This window comes from Phalangium opilio, unplaced genomic scaffold (genome assembly GCF_054372755.1).
Source record: "Phalangium opilio isolate 3A_F unplaced genomic scaffold, DU_Popi_V2 ptg000002l_1, whole genome shotgun sequence".
Lineage (NCBI taxonomy): Eukaryota > Metazoa > Arthropoda > Arachnida > Opiliones > Phalangiidae > Phalangium > Phalangium opilio.
In genome coordinates this window covers 8,692,903-8,708,102 of record NW_028324144.1, presented here as the reverse complement: position 1 = coordinate 8,708,102, position 15,200 = coordinate 8,692,903, and the positions used below count along the sequence as shown (strand labels likewise).

Sequence of the window (15,200 nt, the reverse complement as noted above, 5' to 3'; positions counted from 1 at the left end):
TTTCGCGTTTGAAGTGATTCATAATTTGATGTCATTTATATCGTGTCTTCTTAAATGTATTCCATTACCGAGAATATGGGATTCCTACCCAAATTACGGTTTCAAGTCGGTCTTCGCCTTTGGTCACGCCAGATTTCTAAAGCTCTTTCCACCCGTTAAAGACATCAGCCCTACAACATGTAAGCGTAACGTCTTTACTCACGGGTATTAGTGTGACCAGAAGTAAGATAAGGGACTAGAAGTATCGACGTAACCAAATTCTTCACTTGGCGAAAGTGAATATTCTTGATAACACATCAACGGTTGGCCCTCTGGTAGCGGTTTCTGAATATTCTCTCCAAAACGTTAGACGCTCGCAGCGGGAGACGGCCGAACTAGATTCAAGCACCCGCGTCCGTGTTCTGAGGTTTTCTTCTCCCTCTCGCCAAGAAGCACCGCTAGAGGCAGTGCGAGTTGGCTAGCCTCCCGCGTTTGGTGAACTCGGGTGGCTCCGTCTAGCATTATTGTTTTTGGCGCGAGGTATATAGACCCACAAACCAACAAATCTTTTGAATTTTTAGAACGGATCGGGTTTTGAGGCGAGAAATTGATAACCTGATTGGCTTGATTTTGCCATGCGCAGAACCTGTTTTACCCCAAGGGTCAGACTTTAATCCAATCAGAAAAATAAGAGTTTTATTTTCGTCGCTACTACAGTCAACGTTGTTAGTCACGTGATCCTATCGCTTAGATGGATACGAAACCAAACCAACTTTTTTATTTGTTGGTTGGGTCTATTCCCCCCAATGGCCGCTCGCCCCTGTGTGCCGATGCTTTGTTTATGTAATTTTTTAAATCATCTATTTCCAGCGTGGGAGACATTTGGAAGAAACAGAGGAAATTGTTGAATCCGATGTTTCATCTTCAGAGCATCAAGGAATTCGTTCCCATGATGAACAAACACGTCAAAAAGATGATCTCTCAATTTCAAGAAGAAATATCCAAATCACATTCCAAGGTTCTAGATATATCGGAGTCAATCGAGAAGTGCGCGTTGTACATAATTATGGGTAAATTGAGAACTCTTCGATACTTGACATAGAAGCGATACATCGAAAAGAAGTATTTCTCTATTGAAAGCTAAATAAAGACAACATTATTTATTTGTTCTTTTAGACGCTGTTTCTGACAAAGATTATCAAAGTAACAAACATCTTGGAGATTTCTTTTTCAAAGCCATTAAAAGGTAATAAACAAGAAAAACTTACTTGATTCCACCATAAACACAATTCCTCTAGTAGATTTAACTCGCTATAGCCTCAGCTTTTCCTAGTTTAAGCTATTTAATAAAGCATTCTTGCTTGAAACTTCGTATGGGAGATCAAAAACGGATAAGTGTTTCAAAAGCGAATGCCAGTTTAAGAACATTGGGCAGCAGTAACGTCAGCTTGATGTAGAGTTAATACGGAACATGGATTGGTATGTGGATTCAAAGACGCTTAATGGGGCTTCAAAGTTAGCAGTCCACATAGAGTCCATTTGTTTGATGCCTTATAACGGATGTTCAATTATCTATTGGACTTTAAAGATAGATAATGTAGAATACAAATTAAATATTTTAGTACAAAGCAAGAAAAACTATATAGCTCAACTCTTGAAAGAAATATCAGTTAACTAAAGTACATTTGAGATAGAGAGTTCGAGCGAGCGTGAGATAACTCTATTTTAAGTGAGGAAAAGTTCGACCTTTCAATGCTCTCCAAAAACCAATCAGTTCTTAAGCGACTAATTACTATGACCTAACTAAAAATGCCATTAACATTAGGTGCGAAGAAAGCTTCAGTTACCGGTTAATTCGACCATGGTTAATATCGGAGAAATTATTCAAAATGACAGCAAAGGGTAAAGAAACCGTTAATACAACGAAAGTAATAGACGAGATATTCCAAGTAAAGTTGATACTGTTTGATACGATAAAGTGAATCCGTTCGTTAGAAAATCACGAAACTCATTTGCAGACGGAATTAGTGAAAAAGAAGGCGAATATGAAGGACCCTGACGACAACATTCGAAATGTAAACTTCGGGGATATAATTCTACAAATGCTCGAGAAAAACCCCGAAATGATGAGTGATAAACAAATTCGAGACGAATGCATCACTATCATTGGAGCGGTAATAAACAATAAAGTGCGCTTTAGATGTAAAAAGGTTTTACAAAATTTGCTTTCGCAGGGTTTCGACACTAGCGCTACCGCTGCAACATTTACCCTGTACATGATCGGTCTTTACCCGGAGATTCAAGAAAAGGTTTACGAGGAGTTGATTTCCGTGTGTGGAACGGACATAATTTGCCTTTTCCGAAACATTACTGTTATGTTAGGTTTGGTTTGGTTTGGTTAGGTTAGGTTAGTAATATTTTATAATTCATTTAACAATGTTACGCCTTTTCCAAAATATTGATGTTTTGCTTCATTGACTTCTCAAATAATTTGCCTTTTCCAAAAATTACTGTTATGTTATGTTATGTTAGGGTAGGTTTGGTTTGGTTAGGTTTGGTTAGGTTTGGTTAGGTTAGGTTAGGTTAGGTTAGGTTAGGTTAGACAATTTCCAACAATTAAAATTAACTACTAAAATTTATTGAAGAATGTTATTGGTGAACATAAATAATATTTGCTGCATTATCAAGAAGTTTAATTAGAAAATCAATTGAAAAAAAAGGAATGAAAGGAAAATTCATGATTGGAAAACCGCCCAAATTGCGGTATTCGGTCTAATGGGATTCGGTCGAACAAAACATTCGATCCAATGGGATTCGACCCAATGGTAGACAATCGGTGGAACCCCTTCATCCGGTAACATACGGATTTTATGTAATAACTTATTTCATTTTATTTAAATGGATAGTCACGCCTCCATTTGAAAATCGTAACCTATCAACGTAATAGCTGCCAAGGATGTTTTATTTGTTCCAGCTTAAGTTAGGTCGCAACCCTTACATGATGGTAATGGGCGGTCAGTAGGGAATCAAGAGTGAAATTCAAAATGGCCGTTATTTTTTTAAAAGTTTTTCGATTTTCATTACAGAAGCTTTTTTTAAATCCAAATTGTTTTTCGTCCAAATTCTTTTTGAGTACACTTTTTTAAATCGAACCCAATTATTTTAAAGAGCCTACGTTTTTTTAGATCTGAATACTCTTCTGAAAATCCCACTTATTTTATTAAATTGCAAATATTTTGGGGGTTGTGAGGTCAATAACGACATTTTAAAAATAAAAAAATTCACCGGTCCGCCGACCTCTTTACAGAACCTTTAAATCAAAATTGACTTGATACATCTGATTCTATATTGAGTAAGTACGGCTATGTAGTGGGAGAGTATAATATTTTCGGTCATTTAAATTTTTGGACAAAATACACGCGGACCAATTTCACAAGCTAAAAGCCTACAATAATGGCTACGGTGCATCATTTATTGGACAGGATAGCTTTATTGTTCAGTCTGTATTGATCTCCAGACAATAAAAATTATCAAAAGTGGATGAGAGGAAAAGTATGAAAATGGCCAAAAGTCGCGAGTTATCAGAGTTTCGCCGTAGTTGACCGTTTTATTGGCGTAGCTATACTGGGCCTGTTCACTCCCTTAAAATAGGCCTTGTGTTAATTCGCGGGTACACGGTTACCGTCGTCTGCTATTTTGTATGCTAGAACTTCCTCGATTTGTGTTTGTAGTCAGGACAGAGTAGCTGGTAATGTTTTAAAAGGTATTTGAAGGTATAATATGGATCTAAGTAAGGTTATCGAAGCAATAGAAGAGCGCATAAAACTAGATACGTTTAAAATAAATCTCGGTAATTTAGCTATAGCGCGAGCAGCTTGCATCGTGATTCGCGTGATCGAGTGGGTTATGGTTAAACCAAGGAGCATAAATACCTGAACTACTTTCAGTCGCGAGTTTGCAAGTCCATCAGTCACTAGTAAACTAAATAGTTATTAGCGAAACTTTGATGTCCGCGCTTTTTAACACGGTCTCTATGGCCATTGTCATACTTTCCCTCTCATCCACATTTGAAATTATTTAGGATCGATTAATGTTTGTATGTTTAGTAATAAATTTCAGCACGTGGCTCTACAAAAGTAAACGTGAATTAAGATCTACAGCTTCTTCGGAACCTTGTGCTTGGGTCATATCAGGGATAGATTTATTTTTTACTTTTTAGCGCCATCTATTGATGGCCTAAAATGTTATGCATTTATACCGAAGATTTACTACCCCCACTTTTACCCCTTTCACCCCCACTTTTTCTCCCTTTTCCCCCTCTTTTACCTCCATTTACCCCTTTTTTAGTGCCTTTCCCCCTATATTACCCCCTTTCCCCCCCCATTATAGCCTATGTTACGGCTGGCCGGGAGTTTTAACCCCGCCCTATCCCCGCCCATTTTCGCGTTAATTTATTCAAAATTCATAATTCATAAATAATGCTCTAAAACGCGAACAGATGGACCTAGGGTAGCTAAACTTTATATTATTTTAAATTTCCAAATCCCCGAGGGGACTCGATCGTACCAACGTTAACGCTACGGTTCGGAAAACCATGTATAAGGGAGTTGAGATGGATTGGAAATGATGATGCCTGCACCGTATCTCTCCCAATGTACCTCGCGCACGCCCCTACCCTTCGGCAGGCGATTGGTATGTGCTGCCGCTTAGCGCCATTTTATTGGTATGAGAGCTAGCTTCTATTTTTAAGATAGAGGGAGCGCCCTTTACAATTTCATCCAGTACTACCCTACCTAACCGCTGAGGATGCTGGGAGGACTACGGTGCCGTAGGTGGGGGTACACAGGCAACGCTATAGGTATGGGGGTTTCCACTCCATTCCTCTCTCCTTCAAGGGAAAACCGGCACGCTACGAGCCTACGACTGCGCCACCGTTTCTTATAAAATCCAAATGCTTTTATAACATAAGAGCTGGGAGAGACAAATCCATCTCTAGTCCAGACAAGATTCGCGCTAAGAGAGAAAAGTTAAATAATCGCCCACTGCCACTTTAATATGACATTCAGTCGGCCTCAAAGTCACGTCTGAAGCTTAGGGTTCTTTTCCTAAAACCTTATCAGTCTTGAATGTAGAGAGAAACGAATTAGCAGGCAAAGTTCACCATGAGTTAACCAATGATATCGTCTCTTGAAAACTCGTCTGCTTAAGCGAGCAGTCCACGTTCACAAGTGAGATTAATGATATCTTTTATATGATGTAGTTTAATTAAGTTTAAAATTAACCGATTGAGTGGTCGTACAGTGGGACTGTCTGAGAGACACAGGTGAAGAGGCAGTCTTTGAAGAAGGTCCATGCGTCTTCAATAGGGAGAGCAGCTAGAGGGGACCAGTCTTTGGTAGCGAGTAGTAGGTTAAGCTGTTTGTAGTCACCACGACTGTAGTCGTAGTCGTGATTAAATTTTATTGCTGGAGGAGCAACACTAGCTAAGGGGTACTCCGCACAGATTGTTACATGGTCACTGCCACCAACAGGGGGAAGTGACGTAAGGATCGGACACACATTGGCCATGGTTAAGAATAAGTCAAGTATATTGTGGGACAACGAATTGCATTGGCCAAAACGAGTGGGGAAAGTTACGTGTTGACGTAGAGCTGCAGAGTGAAGAAGACCTATGAATTCACTGTGGGGAGGGGAGGATCCTAACTTGGGAGTGACAACAGTCCAACAGATTCCTGGGAGATTGAAGTCCCCAGTGACGATAAGTTCACTGCGACGGTCAGAGATGAATTTCACATCCTGGAAGAGTTTTGTGGATTCGGTTTGTGTAGTATTCGGTGGGCGATAAACGCAACCGAGTGTCAACCATGAACAAGAGGTTCGACTCCATGAAATACCAACAGCTTCATAGGAGCATTGAGGCACATTCCTATTATAGAGGCCGTTTTCCATAGCGGGAAATGTTTAAGTAGGATAGTAGTAAAAATTGTAGTATTCCCCCTACGCGGAAAAGCAAAACCTATGATGGAGATAATAGTATGAATTGCTACATTGTGCCGACTAACAATAGGTGATTGTGCCCCTGTTTTTAGTTTTTAGCGCCATCTATTGATGGGCTAAAAACTAATCCATTTATACCGAAGATTTACTACCCCCACTTTTACCCCTTTCACCCCCACTTTTTCCCCCTTTCCCCCCATTTCCCCCTTTTTTTAGTGCCTTTCCCCCCTATATTACCACCTTTTTTCCCCCATTATATCCTATGTTACGGCTGGTTGGGCGTCTTAACCCCGCCTTTTCGCGTTAATTTATTCAAATTTATTCATAATTCATAAATAATGCTCTAAAACGCTAACAGATGGACCTAGGGTAGCTAACCTTCATGTTATTTTATTTCGCAAATTTCCAAATCCCCGAGGGGATTCGAACGTGCCAACGTTAACGCTACAGTTCGGAAACCCGGTACGCTAGCACTGAGCCACAGAATGCTTATATTCGCTAGCGAAAACTACGTAGACGCCACCTATCCACACTGCGTGGAAGTATATAGTGTTGATCAGAATAAATCAGTTGTCCCGAATTCGGCATTGCCGGCTCTCTGCGTTATTAATGCACTGAAACTATGGAATCTCAAATAGCTATGCCATCATCAAAGGGAGTGTGAAAAAGAAAATCAAGTGATTTTTCATCGATTCTGCTAATTATAAGACCAATCTGCCTAGTGAAATACATCCGTATGGTTTAAAATCGTGGATAATTTTAAATAAGTCCCTGCCTTCCTTTTTACAAAATTCTTGTGGCACGCTCCATGCCACGATTGTCACAAATTTTATCAAACCTCTCGATAAATTTCTTTCGATATGGAGCGTTCTTGGTTGGAGGAACTTATTTAAAATCTATATCTATTATTATATAAATCAAAGTCCTGACTGACAGACTAAACCGCTTGCCCTAGAAGGCTGAAAATTTTCAGTACATTACTCATACGTAGTAAGCTTGTACTAAGAAGGATTTTTCTAATCCGCCGCCATCTTAATAAATGGCGCCCAGAAATGTAAAAAATCTTCTCTATGCAACAAAGTCCGCGCTTTTCAAACGATTTCGCAAATATTTAGTACACTAGTTTTCTTTAACCTATAGACGGTCTGAATGGTCTTTTGGGTTTGATTTGTTGCCATCTTTCTAAATGGCGGCCAAAAACTTAAAAACCCTTCTTTATGGAATAATGTCCGCGTGAAAAGTAATAAAAAATGTCCCGACGGGCTGACGGGCAACGCCGAGTGCCTTCGATCCTAGGGTGCTACAAAAATATCAGTCGTCAGTAAAATCATAGAGAAAGAAAGATGTTACTGGAGTGGCCGATACAATGCCTACAACACGCGTATGTTGTACCGATGTGTAGCACAGAATCCACCAGAGGCGCTACATGTTACGGTTGGTGCGTACGACTATAGCGTCTTCTATGGCGAAAATAATTTAAAAATATTCAAAGAAACTTTGAAATATTTTAGTACAAATTTTAGTACACAGATGGCAGCACTATATTACGCACCAACCCAAACTTAGGCTGCTCATGGAGCGTCCAATCGGCCACTCCAGTAACATCTTTCTTTCTCTATGGTAAAATTACCAATTCTTTATATCATTTTGATGGACGTTCTTATTACACGTGAGCGACGCCGCGGGTAACAGATAGTTATCCATAAAATTTAAAACTAATTTTAATTTTAAAATCATTCTGTGATACATCTTGGATATTTCACTATGTAGTTTCGTCTTATAATTAGTAGAAGAATCGATTAAAAATCACTTGATTTTCCATTTGACCCTTTTTTTAAAATTATTATTTAATTAATTACTATGTAATTATTTTTTTTCATAATTGTGAATCTCACCATGTTTGAAATTCTAAAATACATAAGAGAAAGTCAGGAGCATTAAAAGAAGGGGAAAGAATCATAAGAATGTTCAGGCAGAACCAGAAAGGATCTCTAAAATTATATTTTTGGCTAACGAAAAAGACGACGTCATTTTAATTAATGTGTGAAATGATAACTCCGACTTTTGTCATTATTATTTTGAGTTCCAGTATTATTAAAAAAAAAAAAAAAAAAAAAAAGAACAGCGCAATTTCTTCCGCCTCTAGTGTTAATACAAGCGGCCATAGCCCATATGTTTTGGTTGGTTTGATCACCACTATACGCAGGAAAACCAAGCTGCAGGGGTAGCGATTGCGGCGCCCCCTATTCCCGTTTCGCTAGCGAATAAACCTATGCTTTCATGAGATATAAGCTGGGATAGAAATCCATCTCGAGTCTAGGCGCGTTTGCGGCGTTTCGCGCTAAGAGAGAGAAATTAAATAATCGCCCACTACCACGTTAATATGACGTTAAGTCGGCCTCAAAGTCACGTCTGAAGCTTAGAGTTCTTTTCCTAAAACCTTATCAGTCTTGAATGTAGAGAGAAACGAATTAGCAGGCAAAGTTCACCATGAGTTAACCAATGATATCGTCTCTTGAAAACTCGTCTGCTACTCTACTTAGTTAAGCGAGCAGTCCACGTTTACAAGTGAGATTAATGATAACTTTATAAATAATGATGTAGTTTAATTAAGTTTAAAATTAACCGATTGAGGAAGTTACAATAGTTCAATATATATTATTCTGTAATTTAATTAAGATTAAAATAAATATATATTCACGAGTGAGATTAATGATAATTATAGATAATGATGTTTCAAGTAAGTTAATTGAGGAATTCACTGTAGATTAATTAATATTATACTTTAATTTAATTAATATTATACTTTAATTTAATTAAAATTGAGGAAGTTACAATAGTTCAATATATATTATTCTGTAATTTAATTAAGATTAAAATAAATATAAATTCACGAGTGAGATTAATGATAATTATAAATAATGATGTTTCAAGTAAGTTAATTGAGGAATTTACTTTAATTTAATTAATATTATACTTTAATTTAATTAATATTATACTTTAATTTAATTAATATTATACTTTAATTTAATTAATATTATACTTTAATTTAATTAATATTATACTTTAATTTAATTAATATTATACTTTAATTTAATTAATATTATACTTTAATTTAATTAATATTATACTTTAATTTAATTAATATTATACTTTAATTTAATTAATATTATACTTTAATTTAATTAATATTATACTTTAATTTAATTAATATTATACTTTAATTTAATTAATATTATACTTTAATTTAATTAATATTATACTTTAATTTAATTAATATTATCATGATACTATAGTTTATGATAACTTTACAAATAATGATGTAGTTTAGTTAAGTTTAAAACTAACCGATTGAGGAAGTTACTATAGGGTTGGTACTGGTAATTAATTAATTATGGACACTTTTTGCAAATATTTGAATAACTTCCGTGGAGCTAACGTTAGACACCAGAAACTTTCAGGATATGAAATATGATTCTTTATACACAATTCGCTATGTTTTCAGCTTTTTAACTCTCTTAAATTTTGCACAATATCCTATTTCCCAATCCCCTCGGAGGACCCCAATTGTGAACAATCACTGGTAAATGTAAACACCCTGACCCTAAATACTGAAGGAGGTAGTGACTGAACACTGGACCCAAATGTGAACAACAATGATAATCAAATGGGAGGAATAAAAAAGGCCCTAGGAAAGGACAGGGTTGCCACAGTACCTGGAAATCCTGGAAAATCTGGAAAAGTCAGGGAATTTAAAAATGGGCCGAAAAGGTCAGGGAAAAGTCAGGGAATTTGATTTAGTGGGTAAAACTTCTGGGAATAAGTCTTTATTGAAAGAGTAATGAAAGTTTCTCCTCATGCTCTCTCAACAAAGAAAACTCTAGATTAATCCTTAAAAATGTCTAGAATTGTTTTAGTAAAGTAAATGCTCTTTTAGACTGTTATTTATAGTTAAAATGTTTCTTATTTGTATTGGTGCAACAAATACATGGGAAAATTTAATGTTGAGAGTTTATTTAATTATAACCACTTAAAACGTGCAGTAAACATTCACTTTTTCGGCCTAAAAGGTCAGGGAAAATCTGAGAAAAAGGTCAGGGAAAACCTGGAAAAGTCAGGGAATTTGGTTCTGAAAATTCCGTGGCAACCCTGAAGGAGCTACCATTACGTAGGGCCTAAATCCATGCACCTAGATTAAAGTTTACGCAGATGTGATAAGTGATAATAGGATAATATAGTTAAATCAATACCCGAGTCAAAATGTTCAATAATTTGTTGAGAAGTCCTATTTATTTCGATACCTCGCATAACAGCTGTCTCATTTTCTCGCTTTCCCGCCCAATAAGTAGTCGTAGCTACCGCCCTCTTACCGCTAAATTGATAAACTTACTAATGGCGCGAAATTTGAGTCTTTTTTGGGTCAATGATGTATTTTAAAGTTAATATTATAACTTTTACTTTTATTTTTTAGTAAAATAGCTTAAAAAGGATTCTAATTAACCTTGAAACAATTGAATTTTTACCTGGTTTTTTCCAACTCTAAAATCGAATTCCGAATCGAAACCACAGATATTAATATCAATTTTATAGTGAAAAACGTGATCTATCTAACGATTAAAGGTTTGTTATCGTGGGATTATTTTAACTCTTCCTAGAGCTTATTCCCCGATGGTATTGTATTAAGCAACACCTAAAATTGGCATCAACTTAAGTTGATTAGTCCGAGTTGGTGTGTATATAGGTTCGTATCTTTCATCCACGTATTCCTACAATGTTCATACCATTTTTATCGTAATCCTCAATATTCAATCTACAAATAGAGCCCTTTAAAAGGAATTTAAGCCGCCCAAAAATTAGCTACAAAATGTTAAAGAAAAAATAGAATCGTTCACATTTACCAGTACCGACCCTAGTTTAAAAAATATTATTCTGTAATTTAATTAAGATAAAGTTCTGTAGGTTAAGTTTAAAATGAACCTAATGAGTAAGTTACTGTAGTTTATTACTAGATTGATTTTATTCATAATAGGAATGTTATTTTACAAACAATGAAAAAAAAACCCGAAATGCTAAATTAGCTGGGGTCATCTTATAATGCATATAGTAATACTAATTCTTGTCACTAGAAGGCGGTAAAAACTAAATGACTGGGTCATCTTGTTGTTATGATCAGCCTCACAAATTGCCGCCTTTTCCAAAATATTGCTATTTTACTGTCTATGTACCGTGAAAAGAGGCGCATACTTAGCCTTTCGTGAATAAACTGGAAAAACGAATGGGGGAGCAATACATTGGCCTTTAAACTAGGCGCTTTAAGTGGCCTAATTGCGAGGCCAGTACAGAATGAACATGCAAAACGAAATGTTGGAGTAATACATTGGTCTTTTAACTAGGGTCCTAAGAGACCTAATTGCGAGTCAAGTACAGATATGTCCTTACGTTCAACTGAGATTAGCCCAGACAGTATCATGAGTTAATAATATGTTAGCTCATTATCAGTTACTCAGGCAATTCATTTTTATACTCCAGCGTTTTCTCCCGCGCCGCCGACTTCCCAATTATATGCGACGCTCTGCGGCCGCCACGTGAACGAAAATCTTATTTACTCTTCTTTCCGGTTTTTCCCCGGAAGCGCGTGTAGTGGAAGCTAGCCAATGATATCGGAGCTATTTAAGCAGCCGAATATTTCGCTTAGTAGCCTCGGTTAAGAAAACAGTTAAGAGATCAGTGGATTGGATTTAGCTCAGTTGTATAATTTTCTGGTTTTAGGACACAATAACAACTCTTATCTTTAGCATTCTTTATCAATATAGGCAAATTGCATTGAGTTCCTGCATTATTTGTCTCAGTACTGACACAAACGCCATAATTTAATGTTAAATTGTTAAAACATAAAAATTCACGACTAAAACACTCCCTTGGTGAAAATGCAGCCGACGACTCGAGGTCGAGGAGCCGTACGAGCGGGATTTTTTTTTTTTTCGACAAGAGGGAGCGCAACATTCGGATTTTTTTCCCGCGCGGGCGAAATGAGAAGAAATCGCTGGATACATTACGCCTATGGAGCAGGCTAGGAAATAAGACAGGTTTACAGGTCAAAAACCAGTTTATTAATAGCTTGGACCACATTTTTTATTCAAAACGTGAGGGTCACTGGTCCCAATGACTAGTTTATTAATTCCTACTTTTATTAAAAATTGATATGGGGACCTCTTTAATTATTTTCATTTTAACATAAATTTCGACTCCATGAGTGCAGTTGTGTATACAACCCTAAGCCGAGAGAGATTTTTTTAGAAGAGAGAACGACCACAAGTCCTGGGACCAGTAGAAAAATAAATAGGGGAAGGGTCACTGGTCCCGGGACCAGTTTCATATTTAAGACATCAGGGGTCACTGGTCCGGAGGACTAGTTTAGAAATAAACCTTATTTCCAAGCCTGCTATGGAGCCTGAGTAACTTATAGGGAGCTAACATATTATTAACTCATGACAGTATATAAAACCTAGGGTACGTTCAGTAACCCTCTTTGATGACAGCGCTTACTAAGCGATGTGAGATTTTCCCTACTGTACGCTTTTTCGTGTTTCCGGTTTTGACGTCATGATGCTCAGCGCTTGCACATCAAAAATCCATCTAATCGATATGGTTTTTTGATGGCGTGACGTAGCGCTTGATTGTTGAACACTTGACAGACGAAAAGTTGGCGCGAGATTTAAAAATTAGATTCCAATAATGCTATTTCTTCAAAGCTACTTCTACCATTCAAATAGACATAATTTTCTTAAACAATTTCATTATTTGCGAGCTCGTTAATAATTGAAAAGAGCCATTTGCGCTTCGTAACGTTTTGAGGGCTGTAAAACGTTTACCCAACTCCATTTTCGAAAACAGAGCTAAAGGCCCGTTCAGACGACACTCTTTTTCTCGCTACGCTCGCTGTGCTGAGCTCATCAGATTTTCTGGCTTCACCAGCCTCTAGAAAATGCACTGTTCACACGGCCAAAATTTTCTCATTCTTGATCTCGGGAAAGCAAGAATAAAAGTTGAAAAAATTCACCTTTTTTTCTCTCTTTGCTCGGCACAGCCAATAGAGTGCTTCCGAAATGACGTCATTCTTTGTTGTGTAGTCTGCTACTCTGTGGAAATGTGTTTTCTTCGGTTTCGCTGGTTCGAATCCCTTGAAATTTTAATGAGATATATATCGAAGGGTTATAAATTATCGTGCAAAGTTTTAAAACGAATAGTTCTTTTCTTAAAAAAAGGTTTTAATTTAATATGCATAAATAAAACTTTAATGAATTTTTTGGAAAACAACTAATCGTTTTAAAACTTTGCACGATAATTTAAAATCCTTCAATATACTTAATACTTATCAGTAAAATTTCAAGGGATTCGGACTAGTGAAACCGAAGAAAACACATTTCTACAGAGTAGCAGACTACACAACAAAGAATGACGTCATTTCGGAAGCACTCTATTGGCTGTGCCGAGCAAAGAGAGAAAAAAAGTTGAATTTTTTCAACTTTTTTTCTCGCTTTGCCGAGATCAAGAATGAGAAAATTTTGGCCATGTGAACAGTGCATTATCTAGAGGCTGGTGAAGCCAGAAAATCTGATGAGCTCAGCACAGCGAGCGTAGCGAGAAAAAGAGTGTCGTCTGAACGGGCCTTAACTTCAAAATGTCACTATTCCGTTCAACAACCTTCTATGTCACTGTGACGTGTCGAGCCCATCAACCAAACATCAAGAAAACAGCGATTTCCTTGAGATTTTCGTTACTGAACGTACTCAATATGTAGAAATATAGTGTGGTCACTGACCAGTTTTACTGGTCCAAAGACTGTTCCCAGCCTTTGTTCTCCTCTACAGGACCAGTAACTCCCACTTCTTGAATTTAAAAACTAGTCCAAGCAAATAATAAACTGGTTTTGGTCCAGAGGAAGTGTGCCGTTTCCCAGACTGCGTGATATGTCCTATAAGAAACTTTTCTTATTTCTCATTTCTGGCCCTGAGCCTTAGTCCCACAGACCAGCGCAGCGTGGGAAATAAGGCGGTGACACAGGGCAAATGACCAGTTTAAAAATTAAATCGGAGGGGGGGGGTCAGTGGTCCACAGGACCACTAAGAAAATTCTAGGGTAACCAGGGTTCAGACATTATCTCAACTATTTTAATCACCCACTTCTTTAATTTAGCAGATGACGCGCCCTGGTCAATGGTCATGCACCAGTTTATTTATTCCAGGCCAGTGGGGGGGGGGATCGCCGGCCCAATGTCCAGATGTAAAAAGATCCTTATTTCCCACCCTGCCACAGACAGACCACAGTTCAAACTTCAAAGTCGTCTGCTTGCTTTTATTAGAAACCCCAAGAAGAGCGGCGAAGTTTCGTACTCCGTTTTTTTTTTGTAATTCTGGGCGTTCTTCAACATTTTAAAAGTTCTCCAAGCAAGGTAATTTTTATAAATTTCGGTATTTTAAACCTGATTCTCAGTTATATACCTTGTAACATATAGCTTTAGACTATGGGTACGTTCAGTAACCCTCTTTGATGGCAGCGCTTACTAAGCGATGTGAGATTTTTCCTACTGTACGCTTTTTCGCGTTTCCGGTTTTGACGTCATGATGCTCAGCGCTTGCCAATCAAAAAAAACCATCTAATCGATATGGTTTTTTTGATGGCGTGACGTAGCGCTTGATTGTTGAACACTTGACAAACGAAAAGTTGGCGCGGGATTTAAAATTTAAATTCCAATATGCTATTCCTACAGTAATTGTATTAGTTTTCTTTACAAAACTACTTCTACCATTCAAATAGGCATAATTTTCTTCAACAATTTCATTATTTGGGAGCTCGTTTATAATTAAAAAGAGCCATTTGCGCTTCGTAACGTTTTGAGGACCAGTAAGACGTTTCCCCGACTCCATTTTCTAAAACAGCGCTAACTTCAAAATGTCACTTTTCCGTTCAACAGCCTTTTACGTCACTGTGACGTCTCGAGCCCATCAACCACACATCAAGAAAACAGCGATTTCCTTGAGATTTTCGTTACTGAACGTACCCTATGTCACAGGCGCAGTATCAAAGGTTGTGGTACTATGCCCTATGGCATATGCCTATAAGCCTTGGCAAAATTTAGTGTATTCAGTTATTGTGTTTTTCTCTGCTTTGAGTTTAATTCGGAGTTTCAGACGTTAAACGTGCACTTAAATACTGCAGAAGAA

The 15,200-nt window shown here is 37.3% G+C and overlaps 1 protein-coding gene across 1 annotated transcript; it reads left to right on the top strand.

The window, feature by feature from the left end:
* The first annotated feature begins 835 nt into the window (after positions 1–835).
* LOC149718652 (cytochrome P450 4C1-like) lies at positions 836–4,888 on the top strand. Its single transcript, XM_089850881.1, has 5 exons — positions 836–1,049; positions 1,156–1,225; positions 1,805–1,928; positions 1,998–2,153; positions 2,214–4,888. Exons 1-5 carry the CDS (start codon positions 893–895, stop codon positions 2,379–2,381), a joined length of 675 nt encoding a protein of 224 aa, XP_089707007.1. The 5' UTR covers positions 836–892; the 3' UTR covers positions 2,382–4,888.
* Positions 4,889–15,200: the final 10,312 nt, after the last annotated feature.